This window comes from Salvelinus namaycush, chromosome 15 (assembly GCF_016432855.1).
Source record: "Salvelinus namaycush isolate Seneca chromosome 15, SaNama_1.0, whole genome shotgun sequence".
Taxonomy (NCBI): Eukaryota; Metazoa; Chordata; class Actinopteri; order Salmoniformes; family Salmonidae; genus Salvelinus; species Salvelinus namaycush.
The window spans coordinates 17780618-17806732 of NC_052321.1; the positions used below are offsets into that span (position 1 = coordinate 17780618).

The 26115-nt window shown below is 43.1% G+C and overlaps 1 protein-coding gene across 1 annotated transcript; it reads left to right on the top strand.

Annotated features, from left to right (window-relative positions):
* Positions 1-6513: 6513 nt before the first annotated feature.
* LOC120059972 (centrosomal protein of 170 kDa protein B-like) lies at positions 6514-25583 on the top strand. The gene is made up of 18 exons (XM_039009050.1): positions 6514-6647; positions 7789-7878; positions 8731-8809; positions 9240-9298; positions 9396-9546; positions 16441-16554; positions 17358-17849; positions 17938-18881; positions 19325-19474; positions 19943-20060; positions 20162-21883; positions 22830-23055; positions 23241-23376; positions 23765-23902; positions 24060-24148; positions 24457-24550; positions 24659-24710; positions 24862-25583. The coding sequence occupies exons 1-18, from the start codon at positions 6543-6545 to the stop codon at positions 25077-25079; spliced, it is 4977 nt and encodes a 1658-aa protein (XP_038864978.1). The 5' UTR covers positions 6514-6542; the 3' UTR covers positions 25080-25583.
* The last annotated feature ends 532 nt before the right edge of the window (positions 25584-26115 follow it).

Here is a 26115-nt window from a genome sequence, read left to right on the forward strand (position 1 = left end):
GAGTGCTATTAAACATTTTCCTTTAAAGTATAACTTTTTAATGTATATAAACAATGTGCATATAAATCTGACCATTCAAAACGAATACAATCTAAACAGCATTTCCTTTTCAGTGGTAAGGCAAACTGCAGTAGCTTTTTGGACTCTTTCTCGTACTGAAGCCTGTGTGCTCTCGTACAGTTGTGGAATAAGTGATTTGGATAGGGGTTTCCTGCTTGGAATTGTGTACATTAGATTTAGACTATTGCTATCATTTCTAAAACCTCTGTCCTCCAATATCGAAAATGGCTGGAAATTAGTGGCAATCATTTTAGCCAATGTAATATCAATTTGGCCTTGTTTTGCTACAGACATAGACTTTGGCATAAACTGGTCAATAGAAGAATGCGTTGCTGTGGGTTGGAGGGTAGGCCTACTTGACTGAGTGGATACATGTGTGGAGGTGCTGGCTCCACCACTATCACTAGCAGGCCCGCTAGTTTCTCAAAGCTCCGCTACAGCTAGCTTGACAGTTGGGTGCACAGTTCGCATATGCCGGTGTAGGTTGTGCATAGAACCGGCGGGTTGTGCATAGAAAGGTTGTGCATAGAAACTTTATATGAGATTTTGTTTTGGCAAATTCTACACTGTGCTCTAACATTGTCTACATTATTAAAATGCATCCAAATGCTACTGTGCTTCCGACTCATTTTCTAGCTGTTTTTCCACAGCTGTCCTTCCTCTCTCTCCTCGGCTGCTAAGTGTGTGACTGTGAGTGAGTTGGCTCGGCCCTCCCTCACGCATCTTTGGTTCATTGGTTGACACTGCATGTCTGATTGACAGGAACAACAGGTGAGGATGTTAGTCTGAGCAGACAGTCAGAACGAATGTGTGCGCTTGAGCATTTAGGTCTATATTATTTTATTTATTTTTCCATTCTTTGAATTAGTTAATTCTATTCATTTAAATCTTTTGATTATTCATATCTTAATTTTTAAATATTTTTATAAATAGATTTGGCTCTTCTGATATGCGAGCCGGCTCCCAACGTTCACCTACAAGAGACAGCTCTTACAGCCAACTCGTTCGCAAACGACCCATCACTAGTAACAGCCTGCCTCACTGCCTGACAGTCAGCAGCAGGTCACAGTGAAATATATATTTTTTAAGAGAAATTACATGGCAGCTGCGGTGCAACTTAGAAATAGCCCAAAAATACATTTTCCCTAGCGACATTGTTTTCAAAGTAGCCCAATTTCCCTGAGCTCAATGTACGCAATGTTGTTGATCCCTTTGTATTTTCAAGTATTGTGGTGGCAGCATCATGTTATGGGTATGCTTGTCACTGGCAGGGGCTGGGGAATTTGTCAGGATCAAAATAAATATGAAAAGAGAAAAGCCCAGATAAAAAGTTAGAGGAAACGCTGTCTCAGCCTTCTGAACCCTGGGATAGAGTTGTATTTTTCAGCAGGACAACAACACACTTTTTCATGCCAAAGACACACAGAGAGATGTTGAGTGTTCCTGAATGATCCAGTCTGACTGCTGGCGTACATTTGCTTGAAGATCAGAGACAAAGTTTGAATATTCCATCAATGACTCCCAACCAAATTTACTGAGCTTGAGCAATAAATGTTGCCCTAAGACTTGTGCAAAGCTGGTAGAATCTTATTCAAAATAATGTACAACTGTAATGGCTGCCAAAGGTGCTCCCACCAAGTATTAACTCTGGGATGTAAAGACATACACAATCATGACATTTTCATATTTTTTTATTTGTATTAATTTGGAAAATGTTCTACAATATTTCTTTCACTTTGAAAATGTGGAGTTGGTTTTGCAGATCATTAGGAAAAAATATATATATATTCCCTTTGTAGATTTAATTAAGGCAGCAAAAATGTGAAGACTGTGCAAGGGGACTTTCACAAGCGAGTGTATATCACTAAAGTTGAAGTCTTCCTCCATGTGAGGTTTGCTTGAGGACAACCACGAGTAGAGGCCCTGAAAAAAGGCCTGAGGCATACATCTTCCTCTCCTCACACCCATGACTGTCAATACCCAACTACTCACATGGCTGCCTGTAAGGCCCTCAGTGGCTAGAATAGAGGAGGGTGTGTTAAGATGTTGAGAGGAAGATGAAAATAAACTGGTGTTCGTAATTGACTGGGACGACAGGTTTCTTTGTCGATCCTTTCAAAGTAAGCAAAGCAGAGAAACAGAAGGGTTTGCCCTTAGAGAGAGGTCACAATCTCAGAGAAACCAATGTTAAGGTAGGACAGGGATTATACTGTATCTCAATAACAATGGAGTAAAACCCTATTCGCACGGGACTAGTATTACTGGAGAACGTTGGTTATGTAATTATTACCCCAGAATGTCTGTTATTACAGAGGACGATTATTCCAAACGGCCCCCTATAATTCTTTATATATTTTTAAATAAATTGACAGTTATGACGGAAAACTGGAGGTTTTTTTCTAGGCCTGAAGTTAATTCAACAAGTCCAGGCGATAACAGGGCTACACTGATCACTCGAGCTTGGTTCCCAAGTTTCTAAACTATTGTGTCGCCATAATATTTGTATTGGAGAAGTGTGATCATAATCATTAGGATATTTTTGCGATCCGCAGTTGACGTCCTAAATGCCCCCAGCCTTGAGATGTGAGCTAAACAGTGCACTTGAGATGTGTTTTAAGGCTATGGATATGAAAGTGAATATATCATTTCCAAACGTTTAGGTCAGTTGTTTGCTGCTTTGAGATCTATTGACAGCAAGGGTTACAATAAATAGGCGCAATAGTTTTTACTGATGCATTTGGCAATATTCAATTCATACGCACAAAACATATGAACAAAAGCATTCATTGTGAAGGTTGATACATGTAGGACCTTCATATATAGGCTATGCGCAACACTTCATTCAGTTGATCGAATCAGTTATTGTTTTCTTGCTCAAAACGTGAGCAACATCTGTCAAACGCAGACATCGATTCGTACGGGATTGGTATTATCAGAGGACCTTGGAGTTCTCCAAAAAACAGTAGATTATTCTGGCTGGAATTGTTACTCTCTTGCCATGTAAAACCATCTCAATTTGGTTGAGGTCGGGGGATTGTGGAGGCCAGGTCATCTGATGCAGCACTCCATCACGCTCCTTCTTGGTAAAATAGCCCTTACACAGCCTGGAGGTGTGTTGGGTCATTGTCCTGTTGAAAAACAAATGCTAATCCCACTAAGCCCAAACCAGAAGGGATGGTGTATCACTGCAGAATGCTGTGGTTGCCATGCTGGTTAAGTGTGCCTTGAATTCTAAATAAATCAAGAGACAGTGTCACCAGCAAAGCACCCCCACACCACAACACCTCCTCCTCCATGCTTTGCGGTGTGAAATACACATGCAGAGATCATCCGTTCACCCACACTGCGTCTCACAAAGACACAGCGGTTGGAACCATAAATCTCCAATTTGGACTCCAGACCAAAAGACAAATTTCCACCGGTCTAATGTCCATTGCTCGTGTTTCTTGGCCCAAGCAAGTCTCTTCTTATTATTGGTGTCCTTTTGTAGTGGTTTCTTTGCAACAATTCGACCATAAAGACCTGATTCACAGAGTCTCCTCTGAACAGTGTCTGTTACTTGAACTCTGTGAAGCATTTATTTGGGCTGCAATTTCTGAGGCTAGTAACTCTAATTCACTTATCCTCTGCAGCAGAGGTAACTCTGGGACTTCCATTCCTGTGGCGGTCCTCATGAGAGCCAGTTTCATCATAGGGCTTGATGGTTTTTACGACTGCACTTGAAGAAACATTCAAAGTTCTGAAATATTACGTATTGACTGACCTTCATGTCTTAAAGTAATGAAGGACTGTCGTTTCTCTTTGCTTATTTGAGCTGTTCTTGCAATAATATGGACTTGGTCTTTTACCAAATAGGGCTATCTTCTGTATACCCCCCTACCTTGTCACAACACAACTGATTGGCTCAAACGCATTAAGAAGGAAAGAAATTCCACAAATGAACTTTTAAGAAGGCACACCTGTTAATTGAAATGCATTCCAAGTGACTACCTCATGAAGCTGGTTGAGAGAATGCCAATAGTGTGCAAAGCTGTCATCAAGGCAAAGGGTGGCAATTTGAATAATCTCAAATATAAAATATATTTTGATTTGTTTAACACTTTTTTGGTTACTACATGATTCCATATGTGTTCTTTCATAGTTTTAATGTCTTCACTATTATTCTACAATTTATAAAATATTAAAAAATAAAGAAAAACCCTTGAATGAGTAGGTGTTCTAAAACTTTTGACCGGTAGTGTATATTAGTGTATATTACCTAACCACCCCAGTAAAACTAATCCCGTCCGAATAGGGCTTTTGGGTTTGGGAAAAGTTTGGTGTCTCATTGTGAGCTTGTCTGGCCCCAGATGTGCTTAAACCAACTCCTATTATTATGCCATATTCTCAGCCCAATCAGTAAGTAGTTATGTTGCACCTACCTGCATGCAGGCCATGGGAAAGTAAATGTAGTGATCTGTTTACTACCATATGTTAAAGTAGTTGCAAGTGCTCGGTATCAACTGGAATTTTGACAGGCATTTTTTATTTAGTCGTAGGTAGAGCACCATCTAGCGGATAGTAGTAGAACATCTGTGACAGGTAATTCTCAATAGGCAGTGATTGATGATTACTTACTAAAGCATCGCACGTAAACCAAAGATAACATTATTTCCAGTCTTCTGTGGACTGACTGAAAATAACTCCACACCTGTCTGATGTATGCAACATTGTATCCACCAGAAATAACACTGTCATTATAATGAAATCCACTGCATCTGGTCATTTTAAAGGAATGCTGTCTCGATGTGAACGAGTTTCTACGACATTACTGACCGTTTCTGAAACATAATTTCACGAATACTGTTGTTACAAAAGTTGTATTTACTTTCTGGTTTATTAATTCAGATGTAATTACTTATACAAACAAAACCATCACTTACGTTTTGTATTATTTTCCTTTCACCAAATTTTAGAGCAAAGTTAGACAATTTCCTGTACTTTTATTTAGCACTGCGATACTTTATTCACGTTTTTTGTGTTATTATTGTCTGTCGTGCAGGTGTTAAAGCATTTTATTTGACAATGGCACTGACTGGTACAGTTAGCGTCACTGGAAGAAGTGGAGCCTTGTGCGCGGCAGAGAAAGTGAAGAGGAATCTCAGTGTTTGTCGGCTTGTCAAGTGAATGTTGAAGTGAGGGTGTGTTCGCCATTTACCTGGACGGCCATCAGTGCTCTTGTGACTACTTTACTAAACGAGGACACAGATACAACTGTACATTTGTATTTATTGTGTTAACGCTGGCTACTCTTCTGAAGAAAGCAGGGTCCGGATTAAAGGTATGCTTGTGAAGGGAGGGAGTCGTAAAAACGGCTTTTGTCGATTCGGGAAAACCTTTCCTATTTCCTGTATGATCATGTTTGGCCTTCAGCTAAAATAGGTAACTAGCTAAAGTTAACTAGTTAGCCACAGACAGAACGTAGCTACTGTGGCAGACCAGTCATTTACAAATTCTTTCGAATTAAGATAATTTAGTAAAAGTGAAGGGTCAGTCTCACCATAAGAATTAACATGTCAACTGCTGGCTAACGTTACAGCAAGTGTTGTTACATTGGAACCTTCAGCAACATCGTGTTCTATTACCATCACGGACATATTCTTTTATATTTACTTGTTTGACAACTAGATATGATGATTTGCATTCATTTTCCATAGAGCTGTGTGGGAATTATTGGCTAGTAAAGTGACTGGAGAGCAACTAGTTAGCCTAGCTTACTACTACCACCACAGTACAAGCCATTGATCACAGATATTTCTAACATAGGCCTAGTTATGCGTGTAGTTAGTTGCACCTCCTTCCAAACCAATTTTCTCTGAGTGGTATGGTAACATTATTGTAGCAAATAGAAGTTGAGGTTGACCAAGCTGTATGATTTGTTCAGCAAAGATGATCAATACTGAGAATTAGTTAGTTCAGGCACCCAAACAAATCCATTGTCTAGCTTGATAAGATCCAATCATGTTTGTAGACTGTAAGTTGCTGTGTTTGCAACATGTCTAACTAAGTGTCTTGCTCAGCTTTGTGGAAAATAAATTGGGGCATAAACATGTAGTCAGTTCCTCCTTATCCTTTTCCACAGGCCAGTATTGAAGGAATCCCTGTGTGTTGAATGCCTTTTCGTTTGGGTGTGGTGTGTGTGTGCATGAGTATCACTTGATGACAACGTGACATTCCTAAGAATAATGGACTCAACTGTCAAAGCACATTATCAAATGAGTTGTGTAAATAGATTTGGAAAGACTTGATGAGTTGTTGGTTGTCCAATTGGTAATCTAATCTTATAAATAGTTGCTTGGTTAGTTGTGCAGCCACCAAAATCCCATTCCCTGGATTATGAATTTAAATCACAATTACTGTGAATGTGGTGACAACAAGAATCTACTTCTCTACGTGTTGTCCCCTCCCAGGATGTGAAGAAGGCTCTGAGTCGGGGCTCCAAGATGAGTGTGACGTCATGGTTCCTGGTCAGCAGCTCAGGTACAAGACATCGGTTGCCACCAGAGATGATCTTTGTAGGCCGGGAGGAGTGCGAGCTCATGTTGCAGGTGTGTACGACATCTACAGCACCTTATGTTTACACACCAGACACCATCAATCTGTCATGTGACCCTTAGACAATCAGCTGTCCATTCACCCTCTTGTGAAAGGATGTGGCCTATATTAGAGTCATAACTCAAAGAAAGCAAGTTAGGTTAATGTACTAGAGATCTGGTAGGAGTTGACCTGTGTGTACATGAGAGGTGTGTATTTGTGAGTGTTTGTGTTACGAGTGTTTATAAGATTAGTGCCTGCTGGGAGAATTGCCTCTGGCAACTGTTCAATGTCAAAGCAAAATGCAACTGATGCATTCCTAGTTACTGTTTGACATTTTTTGGGAGTTTCTCTCTGTTTACTTCTCAGTCTTGCTTTATCTCTTTATTTAAGCCACTGGGAAAAAATTATGCTTCCTCAGTCTGTGGTTTGTTCAAAATGTCCTTCCCACCACATCTGCTTGCAGAATTGAAAAGCTGCTCTTGTCCACATTCAGGCAACACTTTCAGGCAACACTTTCAGGCATCATTGGAAATATTGCTTACTTACAGTGCATTCAGAAAGTATTCAGACCCCTTGACTTTTTCCACATTTTGTTACGTTATAGCCTTGTTCTAAAATGGATTAAATAAAGTATTTACAGTGCTGCTACTTGCTGTTTATCATCTATGCATAGTCACTTTACCCCTTCCTACATGTACAAATTACCTCGACTAACCTGTACCCCGCACATTGACTCGTTACCAGTACTCCCTGTATATAGCCTCATTGTTATTTTATATATATATAATACTTTAGTTTTATTTAGTAAATATTTGCTTAACTGCATTGTTGGATAAGGGCTTGTAAGCATTGCACGGTAAGATCTATCTATACCTGTTGTATTCGGCGCATGTGACAAATAAAATATTATTTGATTTCAACAGTGGTTACCATAAGCACCAGGCTTGCATTGGTTAATAGTGATTATTTGCAGGAATGTAAGCAAACTCAAAAGCCTATTCGTTCGGTTATAAGCACACTGTGTATCTACTGTACATGCATGTAGCCTTCATTGCAGATATTTTGTTGCACTGCTTATGACAGTATCCAGTCTGAGGTTTGTTAGCCCATCAGTATGAGATTCTCAGCTTTGTTTGCTGTCTTGTTTTACAGTCGCGCAGTGTGGACAAGCAGCATGCTGTCGTCAACTACAACCCAGCCACAGACGAGCACATGGTGAAGGACCTGGGCAGCCTGAATGGGGTGAGTCCATGTCCCCTGCATACAAGTTGAATAAAGGATCCAGTCAGCCACAGCCCTCCCTGGAGGGTCCAGAGGCCCACTACCAGTCCCCCAGGCCCTAGCACAAAAGAGCCCTCTCTCAGTGCCAGAGATGGTTGTTAGAGCAGCAATGAGCACTGCAATTTCTGCTGTCCTGGTCCCTTTCTTCTGGTGTCTCTCTCTCGTCTTCTTCTGGTGTCTCTCTCCCGTCTTCTTCTTCTGGTGTCTCTCACACACACTGTCTCTCTCTCTATCTACCTACCTCCCTCCCTCTCTTTGTACTATTGTCACTTCATTGCACTTTTATTCCACAGTAATGAGGAGAGGGAAAGACTGCATTTTTCCCTGAAGTGTGTATTGTGGGCACCATCTGTTAGAACACCCCCATCTAAACAGACTAGAATATTAGATGTTACTGACATGTATCATGGTGGCTGTTTCTTTGCTTATTTGTACTTTACTGTACAAGCACTGATAGGCTATTTACCCACGTGTCCCCTGACTGCCTTCCTGAGCCCTACTCAGCATAGATGGCCATTACATAACTGCATAATCTCATTAATGCCTTAACGTACAGGTAGGATAGCTTAACTTTCACTGGGAAAACAGCCAACTGCAAAGCATCTTAGCTTTGGCAAACCCCAGAGGCTGTGTGTGGAAGGGAAGGACCTGTTGCCAGTGTGACAACTAACTCATTTATCATCAGTATCTGTTATTAGTCCAATGGAATTGAACTAATCAGGATTGTTGTGAAAACAAATAATTCCTGTGTATACATTTTTCTGATGCTTTCAATGTAAACACACAAAAACAAACTGTTTATTTTCTCCCCAGACTTTTGTGAATGATCTGAGAATCCCAGACGAGACTTACATTACCCTGATGCTCTCTGATGTCATCCGCTTTGGATATGATATCCTTTTGTTTATCTGATTATGATTTTGTAATTTTCTTATTGTTTTATTGATTCTTCATTGATTAGGGATTTTCTTGATTGGATCAAAAGGATGCATACTTTTTAACCTCTGAGTGCTCTGTTGTAAATATTTTTTACAAACAATTGGATTTCATAAAGTTTTGTCTACACTTGCAATTTAAAACACCTTCTTCTTCCTCTGTGGTTTGTGTACCAAACTCTCCCAGCATGTTCATTCCTTGTGGTTTGAGTCAGGGTTTTTGATTATGTTCAACTCTGGACTGAACATTTCTTGGACTCGTGAACCTCTGAGCTGAAAAACATGAATAGTTAAATTGAGTTTAGATAACAGGGGAAAAAAGCTGCATGTATTATTTATTATAACCCAGTGGCTCCTGTCAGAATAAACCTTTAACTCTGCTTCCACATTCTCATGTGTACATCCTGGAGAGGAGTCAACACAAGGTGCCAGAGGAGGCTCTCAAAGTAAGAGAACTTCCACACATGTACATGTCATCTATGAATATGAGTGATAGTCAGGTAGAGGCTTCTTCATATCCTACTTTCCTCTTGTGTGTATTAGCATGAGAAGTACACCAGCCAGCTGCAGATGAGTATGAAGGCACTGGAGGCCAGGAAGAAGGAGAAGGAGAGGCAGCATGTTAAGGAGAAGACCAGAGACTCATCCTGCTTCAAACAGGAGAAAGCCGAGCATAAAGCTGCCCTCGCAGCAGGTAAAAACATTTTTAACTCGCAACTTCAACTCTGCCCCAGTCCACCTCTTGTCCTTTTCTTCTAGAGCCCACAGTATATGTGCTATCCTACATTATAGACCAGGCCTAGGCATTTTCTCTGCAAGGTCGAAAATGATAGAAATTACAATTGATGAACTTAACTGTTTGTCTTGCCACAAACAGTACCAGCAAATACCAGTCTGTTATGCCTTAGGTAAAAGATTGCTGCTGATGTCAGTTTCATTATCTTATTTACTTGAGGAAGAAGAAGAAACCTTTTATACCAAAAAGTGTTAGAGGATCTGTAGATGCACACAGCTCTCCTTGTTAAGCGAACCCCTAGTGTGCGATCAAGTTACCTTGTGAGGGGATCGGGTCAAAGGTTCAATCCAGTAGGGTCAGACGAGCAGCATTACTAGTGTGGAACTCCAGTTGGCAGGATGAGTGAAGTGATATTGGCCTGGCCTGTTGAGCTGGGACACACAAAGCCTTATGTCTGTCTGCCATGCCTCTGGACTGGGGCTCCAGACATAGGGAGTAGTGCTGAACCTACTCCTGGTGGAGCTAGCATGTGCACTAGAAGGATTAGAAGTGTGTGTGTGTGAGGCTGTGTTTTTCGTGCCAAGCGGGCACTGCTGTTAGGGGGATTGTGGATTTGCTGTCTCACGCACCGCACAGTAACAGTACTTACAGGTGTCCCTCTGTCCTCAGCTTTGCTCAGGGCTACATCTTTTGGGATTGTATAGGATTTACAGTGCAGTTAAGTTCCTAAGCACTGAGGGATGTTCTCAGCAGGGTAATGCAGGGGTGGACCATCACTAGTGGCTTTAACTACTGACAGTCACAAGGTTATGACACGACAGACACCAGCAATGAACACTTCCTTTAGAGGTTTACATTCAGCCTCTTCCTCTCCCACTCTGCCTGTATGTGATGGGCTAGTATAGCTGCTGACTGATTCCTTATTTCCTACTGAAGCAGCTGGACTGGTGAGGTGACCACAGTGACAGTACAGTGGCAGGGTCCGCACCCTGTTGACAGTTCAGACACTGAGGTTGTTAGCAGGATATGTCTGTTTTTCCTGCTGCCTTGCAAGGTGTGTACTGTGGAGCCTGACCTCTCCTTCTGCTTCCTGTCTGTAAAGCAGTCTGCAGGCTCTCTGAGTGTACAGTAGGCTTGGGTGTGACTAGTAAACCATGACAGGACCTAGGGCTACTCACTCTTTCCACCATAGACGTTACAGTAACTGTCCACTGTTTCCAGATTTCTATGAAATATGAGTCAACAACATTTTCATGTAGATGGACTTAGAAGCTCAGTTTTGGTGACTTTTTAAAAGAACGTTCTACTCCAAAATGAATGAAAATAAAAGTATGCTGACACCATGTAAATTATAATTTCCACATCCAGAAATTAATCCAATAACACATTGTAATTAACAAAAATTTATTTTTTTAACATATTGGGCCATGTGTATATAGCCTAATCATGGTCCATATTATCAGGTAGGCTATGCCTGTAGCCTAACTGATGTAGCAAAGTGCAAATAAATAGGCTGAAGCATGGTGTTGCCTATCTGCATTTACACTATTTAGCTAATCATTAGCCAGATCCCAAATGTGATCTTTTAACTATTGTAGTTATTATCCTATTGATCCCAGAAACCACTTAATGTCACAATTTCCCCTCCCCCCCCCAACAATTCCCTGGTTGCCACTACTCTTGCGCAACAAAAAAGATCTATCTCATCACAAGTTGTCACCCCCAAAAATTATTTTGAGGTAGAGTGGCGTTGTACTTCAAGCTACCCTAGAATTGACCGGTGTTCCATTTATCCCCACCCTCCGCTATGCACTCACTGCAAATTGCTGAGCAGTGACATCCTTAACCATGCTGCTGCTAAAAACTCTGGGTTTAAAATGGTGCAGTTCGCATATTTAGGAGTTGAGAAATAAATTAAGTAGGAATGGAAAGCTGGGATCCCCCTCTTTTTAACAAAGGCCATTAACTGCTGTTTTCGCAATTGCAAGAATTGTTGTGCATTGACTGCTTGTTAGAATGCATGTTTCCCTCCCTATGGCACTTGTAACTTGACTGTGCCACGAGAGGAATATTTCTCTCATGTAGAACACACAACAAGACGACTAGGTACATAGATAAACTATTCTACTATGGGGTAGTCTGATTTTTCTGTTCATTACTCATTTTGTTTGCAGAGGAAAAGTAAATGTGGACTGTTCTAGCATCTTCGGAGTGCGCCTCAGCAGAAATATTTTTCATGCTCCAAAATGAGTGCAGCAGAAACACTGAATCAGCTATTCCCAGGCCCTAGACCAAGCAGGGAGAGGGGCCTTCTGTTATAAATGGGGTCATGTGATACACAATCCTTCTGGGAGGAGAAGGAGACTGGACACTGCTAATCCTAATCTTCAATAAAGGGAGGAGATACGGTAATGAAAGTAACAACACTGGCCTGCAGAGTTTAGTGACCCATCTCTCCAGAGCAGAACATTAAGACAAACTGCTATAACCTTCCATCTACAGTACACTGAGTGTATAAAACATTAGGAACACCTGCTCATACACAAGACAACTTTTTGGACAAGATGGGTCACATTTATGTCTGATGATAACCAAACACTGCATTCGACAGTAAGAACCTCCATACCAACGGTCAAACATGGTGGTGACGGTTTGGGGATGCTTTGCTGCCTCAGGATCTGGACGACTTGCCTTAATAGAAGGAACCATGAATTCTGCTCTGTATTAGAGAATTCTACAGGAGAATGTCAGGCCATCCGTCTGAAGCTGAAGCACAGCTGGGTCATGTAGCAAGACAGTGATCCAAAACACATAATCAAGTACATGAAAATAGCTTGAAAGCAACACTTTTGGAATGGCCTAGTCATAGTCCAGGCCTAATCCCAATTGAGATGTTGTGGCAGGACTTGAAACAGCAGTTCATGCTTGAACCTACAAATGTTGCTTTAGTTAAAGCAGTTCTGCATGCAAGAGTGGGCCAAAATTCCTCCACAGCGATGTGAGAGACTGATCAACAACTACAGGAAGCATTTGGTTGGAGTCATTGCAGCTAAAGGTGGCACAACCAGTTAATGAGTGTAAGGGGGCCATTACTTTTTTCACACAGGGGAACTGGATGTTGGAAAACTTTTTAAATAAATACAATGTGTAAGATTTTTTTTGTTATTTGTAAACTCAGGTTCCCTTTATCTAATATTAAGTATAACATTCATTATCAATAATATGCAAAAAATAGAGAAAATCAGAAAGGAGGGAAATATTTTTTCACCGCACTGTACATACATACATAATCATGATTGATCCATATTGTTTTTATCCATCTGACCAGTAAGGGCATTAGGGCAGATTTCCTGTCACCTTCATTGCTGTGATGACGTTTAACAGCTGTCTGGCCAGCCTGGGATGCTAGCCTATGTGGCATAAATCAGATTATCCACATGCCTGGTGTCTATGTGAAAACTAAACCGCTCCATTGGGGCTCATACACTGGCCTAAATAAACCAAAGCACTACAACTCCAAAGTGCTGTTTCCCAGGACACACAATATGACATCAACAGAGAGAGGGAGAAACAGAAGGGCACGTCTAGGGCTGTTGTTGTGACCGTATTACCGTCATACCGGCGGCCACGAGTCATGAAGGCAGTCAAATTCCACATGACCGTTAAGTCACGGTAATTAGGCTTCTCCAAGCTCTGATTCTGCTGCTGGTCATTAGTAGCCTACCACATTTACTAACTGCTTGGTACTCAGCACTCTATTGTCCCTCTAATCACTCTGACATCAACCCAAATGTAATATGAAATCTAATCAAACACTTCATGAGAGCCCATGTGTTCATATTGCACAGCATTTCTATAGGATATGTAATTGTGGGAGAAAACAGCGTGATGGCTGCTAATAAATAAACAAGGATCCCATCAGCTTTCTATAGGCTAGACCTACTATATATATTTCTCAACTTTCCTCAAATTAAGCACATTGCTTATCTTTACAACATGAGTATAGCCTACCTGGCTAACATGAAAATAAACCATGGAGAAAAGCTTCCTCCATTCACTATATAAGTGCATAGATGACTTATTTTTTCCCACTGCCCTGTTTTGATACAGGTGCATGTTAATGGTCCATTCTAAATCAAAACAAATGTCACATATATATTATTTAGTATATGTACAGACAAGATTAAATCAAGAATAGTATGATGCGTGACAATATTAGCCTATCACTTGTGAATTATATATGATCACCTTTGAATGATGCCCAGCTTAAGAAATAATGCCTTTTTTTCCCCTAAACTTTTTCTAATCATAGTCGCACAGCTATTGTAGCCTAGCCCATAGGCCTATATGTTTAATGATGTTTGTATCACAACTAAAGTGGTCAAATAACTTCTTAATTAAGCACATTAATCCGCTTTACAAGGGGTGTAGAGCCGAACTGGTGTGTGTGTGTGTGTGTGTGTGTGTGTGTGTGTGTGTGTGTGTGTGTGTGTGTGTGTGTGTGTGTGTGTGTGTGTGTGTGTGTGTGTGTGTGTGTATATATATATATATATATATATATACACACAAGCAACATGTGAGTTTCAATTTTGGGGAAGATCATTTTCACCATAAATGTTCCTTTTATAATAAAAGCATTACATGCATAATTGCATTTGCGGTCACTTTTGATAATGGTGTGTTCCGCTAATGGAACATTCCCGCTTATAGCCTACTACCATGTGTGCATTGCTGCGCTTATATTGTGAAGAAATAGCCTAATAGTTTATCAACATTTTATGCTAAATGTTCTGATCTGTTGGGTCAGCTACACTGCATACATTTTTTTGTTAATGCTAGTGGTTGTATTAATTTGAGATCTATCGCATCCCACAACTGTTCCAGACTATGTTTGGAATATTTATTTATCGCATAGAATAGTTCAACGTTTGTACTATGGGGGATAGTAGATTGACATAGGTTAGTGCTTTTGGTGTTCTTTAGGCCTACTCATCTTGTTGACTGACAAAAAGTAAATGAAGACAGTTCTTCCATTCTCTTCAATATGCACCTCAGAATTGGATAAGGACGTGCACAGTTGCGTCCCCGATGTGTCGGTTTTCACTTGTAGCCTGTGAGAAAGACCCGATCGCGTGACAGAGAGCTGTGTGAGTGAGAGACGCTTTGGATTGCGCAGCACACTCGGGCTGCGAAAGGCACGGATTTTTTTTAGGGTGCATTACGGCCACTGTGAAATTCGAGGCATTATCAAGTGCTTGTCAAATTGTGAATGAGAGACTACTGGAGTGTGTACAGCCTGCGCAAAAACTAAGCAGAGCTCATGCCTTTTCAAGCGACTTTTTTTTCAAATCATCGTTAGTCTCATCATGCAGCATTACAATGTATTAAAAATCAAAACATATAGCCCAACGTTTGTAGAACAACTAAAGTTACATTAATAACTCTAAATTAAGCATAGAGTACCTATTTCTTTGTTAGCCGCTCAACACAGAATAGCTAGCTGCACGTGTGCGCACTCCCTGAAATCATTTGGAGAAAATATTTATATTTTATTCAGCTTTGTTCAATTGCATTCTTCATACTATAAAATAATGCCACGGAATTATAATCAAATCTTGTCTGCTAAATGAACTAGTGTAGCCCACAGCCATTTGGCATAGCCACATCAGGACCTAACATAAGGACAACTCAGAGTATGCTATTCTTTTCTTCAGAAATAGACTACATTTTCTTCATATCATGCTTCTTTAGTTCTGTCTAAAATAAATAATGGATTTATTGTGAAGGTGTAGGATAATGGATTTATTAGACTTTTTAATTGGCTTGTAGGCTATTTGAGGAAGCCAGAAGATGCTTAATCTGTTTATGTTAATTAACGGTCAATTACCGTGAGACCGACCGTTATTTGCTTGACAATCACCGGCTGACCAAATTTTGTGACCGCCACAGCCCTAGGTACCCTACCACACACTTTTTTTGGTGGGGGGGAGTGACTTAAATTTTTTTGATGAAATAGTAGCGCAATAGTAGTGGCAACCAGGGAAGTGTTGCGAGCAATTGTGACATTAAGTGGTTTCTGTGAGAAGTACAGGCAGGGGTGTGTTACCCCAAGTTACCCTAACAGGTAGGCCTACAGTACATTATATTCACTGTGTTTATGCATGTTTTTTGTGGCATAAAATTCATCAATAGGATAATAACTAGTTAAAAGATCACATTTGGGATCTGGCTAATGATTAGCCAAATAGGGTAAATGCAGATAGGAAACACCATGCTTCGCCTATTTATTTGCACTTTGCTGCATCATTTGGGCTACAGGCACTGTCTACCTGATAATATGGACCATGCATAGGTTATTTACTTGGCCCAATATGTTAAAATAATTAAACATATATAATTTTACCAATGTGTTATTGGGCTCATTTCTTGAGGTGGAAATTATATTTAAAATGGTGTCGGCATACTTTTATTTCCATTCATTTTGTAGAATAATGTCCTTTTTTTAAAAGCCACTAGAACTGAGCTTCTCAGTCCTTCGACATAAAAGTTATAGGAGGGACCCCCCTCTCAGTGCTACACGTTTTTCCAGAGGAAACGCTAAGCGGGTTCTTATTAAAGTTAGAAACATTTTCGTAGGACAAAATGCATTATATTATTCCTAATGTTATCTACTGTGACTGTTTTTGCTACGCTGTTTTGTAATGATTTTGCATTGTACCGATGTTATGGTGTTTAGGCCTAAAGCTGTTGTGCAATCATTCTGCCATAAATAGTTACATCATTCAGTTGGCACTATACTAATTCTGTTCTCTGATTTCTTTCACTCTCTGTCCGTGTGTGTGCTTCTGTTAGTGGCCAGCGAGGCTCCAGTGTCCAGACCCACTCCTCTGTATGGGCAGCCGTTGTGGTGGGGGGAGGATGATGCTGAACACACTGAAGAACAGCGGCCAGACGAGGACCCTGCAGGTCTGGAACAAACATTACTCTACTATTACTCTATCAATGAATGTGTTGATCAGGATATGTGAGAGTGAGTGTGTCACTTTGAAAGGCCTGGTATTTCAGTTTTCTTATTAGCTGTGCTGGCTCATAAAGGTTACTGCTCTTGTATTTGATTAGAGTGGCAAACATAACACTTTGTTATGGCACCATATCAGTGTTGGATGCAGTGTACTAAGAGATGAATGGTGTTTAGCTCTGGGCAAGCTCTGTAGTGCCCACTGGGGACAGGGAGCGGCCAGTGTCCCACTGAGCCAAGCCAGTCCTGGACCATGTCAGGCCAGCAGCCAGCGCCTCGTGATGGATTACCCTGTAAGCCCAGGGGACTGGGTAGAGGAGGGAGGGTGACTGTCAGCCTCATGTTGCCCAGCCTGGCTGGAACAGATTACCTCTCAGCCTTTCTCCTTTGGGACTCCAAGCTCCCACAGTGACATTTTTACATGTCCAGCTGGCCTGGCACCCACTGATTGGCTGATGTATCTGTTTGTTTGCTCAGTCTAGCTGCTGGAGCTATGTTGTTATTTGTGGCTTCAGTTTAAGAGCGAGTACTTGGCAGAGACAGAGTTTAAAAAATCTGTTTTCCTTGAATGGTGTAGTATGCCACAGTTTTTAGTACTCCCCTGTAATATTTAATTAGAGTAGTGTCTGTGATTCCTTCCCTTACCCACCTCACATACTTCATGTCCTTTGTGCCTGCAATTTACAGTATTGACCTATATAGTATTGATCTATATAGACCTACTGTCTTCCCACTGTGTCTGCCCTAACAGAGAATACTAAAGAGGGCTCCAGACATGAGGTCAGCGGCTCCCTGTCAGACAGCCAGGCCAAGACAATCTACTCACACCACAGGGAGCCAAGCTACTTTGAGATTCCCACTAAGGAGTTCCAGCAGCAGGAGCTCCATGAGGTTCCCACTAAGGACACTGACTCCCCTTCTCTCCCTGTCCCTGTTCTCCCTCCAGTCCCCACCTCCACACCCCCTGTGGTGCAGAGCCACGCCTCCTTCACCATTGAGTTTGATGAATGCACACCAAGCAAGATCAAGATCAAGGACCATGTGACCAAGTTTTCCTTCCGCCAGCAACGCAAGCTCCCGGGTAAGGAGGCGGTGACAGCACCTACTGAGGTGATATCAGCGGAGTGCAAGGTGGCTGATTGGCTGGTCCAAAGCGATGTGAGCATGATGAGGAGGAGGTCTCAGACAGAGGACATGTTCAGCTCAAAGAGTGGCCTGCCCATCTGCAACGAGGCTTCCACAGGTGAACTCTGACAATTTATTCACTGAATCCACGGTTATTATCCTCTGTTGCTGTCTGAGAGCTAACGTGTTTTTGTTTTTATCGTCAGGCCACCACCATGAGGATGGGATTCGGAGTGACTCTGAGGATCCTGTTGTAAACGGGAAACAGGCTGTCCAATTAAAGCCACCGATGGGCCCTCACACATCTCTACCACCCCAGCTGGCCCTCCCTAGACCCTTCACCAACCCTGACTCAGAGGATCCTCAGTCTCACTCCCCTCCTCCGAGCCAGGACAAAGCAGACCCCCAGCAGGGCTTCGTCATTGAGTTTTTTGACGACAATCCACGCAAGAAGCGCTCACAGTCCTTCACCAACAACACAGGCCAGCTCGACAGCCCGGCCCTCAGGAACAAGCCGGAGAAAAGGTGCGGCCCCAGCACCCCCACCCAGCAGTACACCATTCCCTTGAAGGGCCCGGGTTCTGGAGGGCCCCAGAGGGCCGGCTCCCTGAGGAGGGAGAAGATGGAGGATTGGATCAGTAACGGCATCTCCTCCTGCTCCATCCCTCCCAGGCCGTTTAGAAGTGTGGGCCGCAGGTCCAAACTGGCCCAGGACTTCACGGCTAAGTTCCTGAGGGAGTCCAGACAGGAGTCTAGGCCGAGCATGAACACAACCTGGGAGAAGAATACGTCACCTGTGTCTCCTACCACCAGCCCACCACCAACAGTAGAGGCAACAGCCCCCCACTCCCACCCGCCCACACCAAGCCCCCCTCAGCCCCCTGTCCCATACCTGACTCAGACCTCATCCGGTGCCCACCAGTCTGTGCCCCTGAAAGCCCCTCTAATGCCCATGGCCCCACGCAGCCTGGAGGCCCCACGCAGCCTGGAGGCCCCACGCAGCCTGGAGGCCCCACGCAGCCTGGAGGCCACAATCCCCAAAGGCCTGAGGAACGAGGAGGATGATACCTTGAGTGAAGCAGGAACCTACACCATTGAGACAGAGGTCCAGGATAAAGAGGTGGAGGAGGCACGCAGCAAGATAGAACAGGCAAGTCTTTTGCCTTACTCTCTGTAGTCGTCTGTCGTTCTCTGTAGTCGTCTGTCGTTCTCTGTAGTCGTCTGTCGTTCTCTGTAGTCGTCTGTCGTTCTCTGTAGTCGTCTGTCGTTCTCTGTAGTCGTCTGTCGTTCTCTGTAGTCGTCTGTCGTTCTCTGTAGTTGTCTGTCATTCTCTGTAGTTGTCTGTCATTCTCTGTAGTTGTCTGTCATTCTCTGTAGTCGTCTTATCTCTCTAAGTTTGTTTATCACACCTTGTCATGCCATGTGCTTCACCATGAGATAACCTGCCTTGTCAAGTATGCGTCAAGTATGCGACAATGATGCTATCCTACACAAGCCAACACAAGTGTCACACAGGAGAGCCAGTGGATGTGGCAGCCTCCAGCCATGCAGAGACAGCGTTCACACTCACACATCATGCTTTGTTCCTGACAGGTGTTTGGTGTTGTTGAGGGGCCGGAGCAGCCCGGCCAGACTGCAGCAGCAGCATATAAGCCTGTTGAGTTTCAGGACAGGGAGGAGCGTAGGGAGAGTAGCTTGGTGGATCTGATGCCAGGTCCAGGGCAGGGACAGAATCTGGTGCAGGTAAAACACATTCCTACAGCGAACCAGTCAACAATCAGTCTGCTGGTTCAATAAGCTTTGGAAACACAATTCTACTTGTTCTGATCTCATGATTCTCCATGGTTCACCTCATATCCCTCTTAGATCTTTAGTTGTCTCTGTTGGTTTCTGGGGGTGTTGGTGTGGTAGTTCTTTACTTCCGACTGGGTTTGGGTGTGTCCAACTGGTTTTCACTGGTGGTGTCCTTGGTTTCTATCTGAGGAGTAGAATGGGTTGGATTTTTGCTGTCATAAAACGTCATTTTCAGATATAAAAAATATCCCAACATCCTAAGCTGTAAATGTGTTTCTTCGCCTAATCGGTTTGTCAATCATCAAATATAATTTCTTGAATGTGATTGTGTTATTTTTTTCCTTCTATTTTAAGCCTGATATGTATTTATTGACTGCTGTCAAGACATGTGAATAACTAGTGTGATCCTCCCTGCAGGTACCTGGTGGCTCTAAGTGGGTGTCTCGCTGGGCCAGCCTGGCAGACAGCTACACACACTCTGGCCCTGCCTCAGGCCTCTTCGAAATCCCCTCACAGATGGACCTGTCAGGAGGAGGTAAGACACCTGATGGGAATTTGCACAGAATTTGAAATGATAATGAGTTATAGTCCTGATTATCAACTTGATTAAAAATGTATCTTCCTGTTTCCATTCAGTTGGTGGGAGGACCGTCCATCAGGCGACGCTCAGTCGGAACATCAATAGTGTGGAATCGGAAGGCCAGAGTTCCAGAACACAGCGTATTCCTTCTCAGGCACCATCGATGGAAAATAATGAGACTCCAACTCCCAGCATTCTTATCCATCAGGACACTTACTTTACCTATGATATTAAAGAGAGGAGCTCCAGAGTCCTTGGACCACAGGAGGACCTCCACAACCTGTCTGTACAGGACAACCTTGACCAAGACAGCCTGAGTGATGCCAGTAAGTCAGACGACGGCTCCATCGTGGAGCAGAGGAAGATGCCCACACCAGAGAGGACAGACAAGAGTACATCTCAGACCAGTAAAAAGGAGGGGCCCACACTCCCAGCCAAGTCTACATCATTCTACATTGGCTCTAAGGAGACTGTGTCCAAACAGGAGCGGGGATCGAGACCCAATACACCTAAGATTGAGAGAAAACCACCACCACCTCCCAACACACTACAGTTCTCCACAGCCACCCTGACCAAACAACAGGGTGGACAAGACTTTCAGAAGACAGTCAAGCTCAACTCATCCGCTCCCAAGCTTGACTACCAGGGCAGAAACAGCCCTCAGCCCAAGGAGGTCTCAGTGTCTCTGGTCAGGCAGGAGAGCTTCATTAAGGACCAGCCAAGTGATGCTGCCCAGGTCACCAGACTCCCACACATCTCCAGCCAGCCTGCTCTGAGTGACCCTGACCCTGCTGAGGCGTTCCAGGGTGTTTGCAGCCAGGACACCCACTCCTACCTCAATGGGACCGGGGACGCTCTGGCTGCCCTGGCGGCCAAGCTCCAGGCCCAGCCGCCTGATGTTGCTCCTTGCCCCATAGATTACTCTCTGTCTGGGGAGTCTGACATGGACTCAGCGAGCACTGCCAGCCTGTGCAACAACCAAACTGCCCCCAAGACCGGATCCAAGAAGCCCTTTATCACTTGTGGCCTTCAGAGGGAGAGGTTCTCTGCCAGCTCCTTCACCCAGGAGCCCAGTCGCCAGCAGTCAGCCCTCGATCGCCTGTCAGAGAAGCGGCGGTCCCAGAGAGTGGACAGCAGCAGGAAGCCTGAACAAGACAGAAGGCTGGGGATGAGATGCTGTGTTGTAAAACATGGCACCATGGACCTGAGCGATGACCCCCAGAGCTTCAGCTTACCCTACTGGCCTGAAACCATCTCCTCAGACCAGGAGGGCTCCCGGCCCGCTGCATGCAAGAAGTACACCGTCCCCCTGCAGAAGGAGGATCCCACTAAGTCCTCCAAAGTGGCCCAGGCCCTAAGCCGCTCCAACAGCATGTCTGCCCCACGGCCCACAAGAGCTTCAATGCTTCGCCGGGCTCGCCTGGGCGAGGCATCAGACAACGAGGTTACAGAGACGGACAGAACCTCCCAGAACTCCCAGGAAGCCAGTGGAACCTCCAAGGCCTCCCAGGACAGTAAGAAGCAGCTCTCCAGGCTGGACATGCTGGCTCTGCCCCGGAAGAGGACTAGCTCCTTCACCACTCCCAGTGATACAGAGTCCTCCGCACCCAGGACAGGCTTCTCCAACCGCAGCACAGAGTCCAACAGCGGCTCTGGCCTTAAGGCCTCCGTGGCCGGGCCCAGCACTAAGCCTGCGCTAGGCAGGGCCTCTGGAGCTCCAGGCAAGCTCATCACCCGCGTCCGCTCCAGCAGTGCTAAATACACCAGCAGCACAGCCAGTGAGTAACAGATATGCATATCAGTCTCCCCTTTGCCTTTTAAAATGTAATTTTATGTAGTACTGTCTTAGTAATTCTTTTTTACAGGTGTAAGAACCTGAAAGGTAAACTTTTTAAATATGTCTCAGCCGTTCCTGAAATATTACAGAGATGTAATGAACCATGAAAATGACTTCTTCTGGATTGGAGGCATCACAATTTAGGTCTGCGTAAAGGTGTCACGTCCTATCAATTATCTAGATGAATTGGTTCTGAGTGAGTTTGAGATAATTAGTTCAACTAACAAGTTATGAAGGTGCAAGCCTTGGTTTTATTCTTCTGGAGAATTGGCTTTAAGGGCCTCCACTAACTTCACTAATGCTCTATTGCTATTTGCAATTGAAATATAATCCCTTCAATAATTTCTACTGGAATACCTGTGGTGAAGGTGGATACCATCTGCACAATGTTCTCATAATCATTATGCAATCTTCAATCATGATAACATAACTGTCTAGAACAATGTTGTGAGAATATTGTGGGTCAGATGTGGAATACCGTGCTCTATCCTTTGAGCGATAATCTGTGGTTTAACTATACTTCACTATATTGCTCTCTACGTTGTGTCTATATGACTATGGTCTTTAACAACATGACTTTGACAGTAGCCATTACTGTTGGGTTGAGTGCTCATTTCTGGTTGTGAATGTTTTTGAATCAAAGAAAATCCTAATGAATAGTTTATACAGCAAGACTTAAGTCTTGCATCAGTACATTTACCATCTGAATGAGCACAAAACTATAAAACCCTTTTATTTGGGTCTATAGGGTATATTTGGGTGTTTTGGGATGTGTGGGGTTTATAGTGTTTTAATGGTGTCCTTTCATGGTGTCTCTGTTTTTACCTTCCTTCTCCTCATCCTCCTAACTTTCTAAAACACCCTTCAAACCAATTCATGGCTGAAAGGCTCTAGACGACGACAGAAAGTCTCTGACTACACCTCCACCTCCGAGGAGGAATTTGACTCTAACCAGAGCACCCTTAAACACAAACGCTCACACACCCCCTCAGCTTCCCGCTCCCAGCCTCTCATCCCCCCACGCCCCAAACCCCGCTCACGAGACTCGGACCAGGAGAGTCACGAGGGAGACGCCTACCAGAACTGGTCCTCTCACAGTGCTGAGATAGCAAGGTGAATTGAGATGGCAAGGACACAGCATAAGCCAGTTAATGCTATTGCTGAGTGCTTTAATTATCTGCACAGTAATTGAAGTGGTTATTGAGTTCACAACAGTAGTGAGATCATTTGAAACTTTTTCGCTCTTGGTAGGTTGCCTGAGGTATCCATCCCTATGTTGGTCTGTTCTCCCCTTCTAGACTGAGTCAGGACCTGGCTAAAGATCTGTCCGTCCTAGCCAGGGAGATCCATGATGTGACTGGTGATGCTGATCCTCAGAGCTCTTCTGCAGTGGAGGCCAATACACCTGTCTCTACCATCACCGCCAGGGAGGTGGTATGTTAACCACACTGCCCAGTTACACTGATATTTTCTTTAGCACACAATGCAGTATATCCTCACCTGTGTTCACTGATTCCTGTTACAATGGCTGGAGAAGACATACACAACATATCAACCAAGAGTTTTCATTATCTCCATGCTGTCAGACAGCACAGCCATCTCCTCAGGCTACCCAGCCGTCTCAGTTGCAGATTTATCAATTAGTTGCTCTCACATCTGTGGCCAATGCAAAACATTAATTTGACTGTCATTAATGGGGTTGTATCCATGAATTCATCTTGATTGCTGTTTCTTCCCTGTTTCCATATCAGCTACCTTATGATTGGCACATATGATAACCGTCCTTAACTGTTGAGACTGTCTGACTCCTGTTGTATTGCAGTTGGTCCATCCCATCCCAGAGGCTGGTGTGAACTACCTTAGAGTTCCTCCTGGATCCGCTGCAGCCAGGGACCCCGACCAAACCATTATGAATGACCAGGAATACAACTCCAAGCACAGAGGATGGAACCAGGAAGTGGTTAGACCATACTATTATTTATCATACCACTTCAAGCCATTTTGAGAATGTTGAACATTATAAATAGATTCTGTCTCTTTTATAAGTTGCTGTTCAGCCTTGTTTTTGTGAAATTGAGAGTTGACTGATTGTTTTTGTCTGTGATCTCTCTCTCCAGGTTGTTGTGGATGATCTGATGTTGATTCCAGTGTCCCAGATCTCTCTAGCTATTCGAGAAAACACAGAGCAGCTAGCTGAGAAAATAAAGTATGAATTTATACATAGACGTGAAGCATGTTTAAAAGTTTACAATACCTTTTCTGTCCATTCTCCTCACATCTCATACCATAACCAGATGAGAAGTTGTATTAGTCCTCTGATATGTAGTAATCTCGTTAGCTCTGCGTGACTTTCTGAGTGAGCTCAGCCACTTAGCATGGCTAATGGACTGAGACTGAGTGAACTGTGTTGGGAAGATAGCCTATCCTTAGGTCCTTAAATATTCAATATAGGACTTCCTCATTTGATATGTGGTTGCTCTGACTGTACTCTAGAGTGTGTTTTTGTGCTTGCAGGGTACTATTCCACAACAAAACTAACGTTTGGGAGGAGATTGAATCAAAGCTCAATACTGAAAATGACATCCCTGTCCTGAAAGGCTCAAACAAGGTTGGTATTTCCTCAAGTTTCTCCAGTTAGTTTATAGTTATTTGTGATGATTTGTTGTGTAATGTTTATTTCCCTCAGCAGTGTGTAACATGCCTATTTGTATTTCAGGAAATCACAGCTATTCTGAAAGAGCTCAGAAGAGTTCAGAGACAACTTGAGGGTAAGTGCACATTCATCACAATAATCAAGTAAAACCTCCATGTAAACAAGCATCACTTAAAATGTTTTTTTTGCTTTTTGTTAAATTATTTTTTCCCACTCAGCATTTTAGATGTGTTGATTTATGCCTGATTTCTCTGTCCCATCCACAGTCATCAACACTATCATTGAGCCCAGTGGAAATCTTGAGCCAGCCAAAGCCTCCACTCCTAGTGCCCCCTCAGCCGGGTTGAAGCCATCCAGGGCCCCTTCGAGATACTGGAGAACCTCAGGTTCCCAGCGGGGTGGGGTTCCCTCTGCCAGCTCCAGGCCCAGTGAGAGTGTCAGGAGATCAGTTGTGGCCTCTGAGGCAGAGAGCTACGTGGTCTGAGGTTTTGGAACACAGTGCCTCCCCTTCACTGCTGCACCACAATTCCAGGTGTTGAGAGAGTGGATTAGAGAGGGGGAAATAGGCACTGCTAGGAGAACTGTGGCCCCACCGCACAAAGACACTACTGTACTGTGTGTGCACTACTAGACAACTGCAATGCGCATTGAACTGCCATGGTGTGAGAAAGGGGTTGTACGAGACACATAAAGCCATACAGTGGTTAGTTCAGTCGAGGGAAAATCCCTTTAAAGGCCCAATGCAGCTCTTTTTATATCAATATAAAACAAATTCTGGATAACATATAAGAACCTTACTGTAATAGATTTATATTCAAATTGACAAAAATAACTTTTTACACAAACTATTTCTCAAGCAATAATTTTGCTAGTACTGTCTGAGTGGGGAAGAAAAACTGAAAACTAGCTGTTCTTAGCAGAGGTTTGGAACTCTTTGTTATTGGTCTATTAACCAATTTACCGCATGGTGATGTCACCATGGAAAGCCGAAATGTCCGCCCATGCAAACCTGCTGATTAGAAGGACCTGTGTAGATTGTATTTTCAACCAGCAACTATCAGGATTAGTGCTAGTTTCATCAGCTGTTGAACAATATGATACAAAACACATAAACAGAATTTTGACTACACTGGGCCTTTAAGACGAGGTTATTATTCTGCCATATACCCTTGTTGATCTCCCGCTCAGAAAACTTAAGCATACTTGCATTTGATTGATTTTCTGTAATTTTATTAATTGGGGAAATTTTGCCGCAATCAACTTAGAGCACAGTATATTTAAAAACAGCTTGAGTATATTTTATTTAAGGAAGTATATATTACTAAAGTAATTAACTAATACAATTAAAGCATATTTTGACTTTGCTTGATTAAATGTATAAGTAAAGAATTTATATAAAGGAATTCTCCAGGATTCCTTGATAGGTTTATTCAAGACTTCATCACTGCTTTCTTTGAATAGTCACTTTCTCCCTCTATGGACCAGACCTATTGAAGAATGGCTAAAGTATTTAATTGTAA

Coding starts and splice junctions, on each gene's coding strand:
- LOC120059972 (XM_039009050.1), top strand. CDS start 6,543: ATGAGTGTGACGTCATGGTTCCTGGTCAGCAGCTCAGGTACAAGACAT. Junction 17,850..17,937: donor CTGCAACGAGGCTTCCACAG/GTGAACTCTGAC, acceptor TTTTATCGTCAG/GCCACCACCATGAGGATGGG. Junction 24,711..24,861: donor AGTTCAGAGACAACTTGAGG/GTAAGTGCACAT, acceptor TCCCATCCACAG/TCATCAACACTATCATTGAG.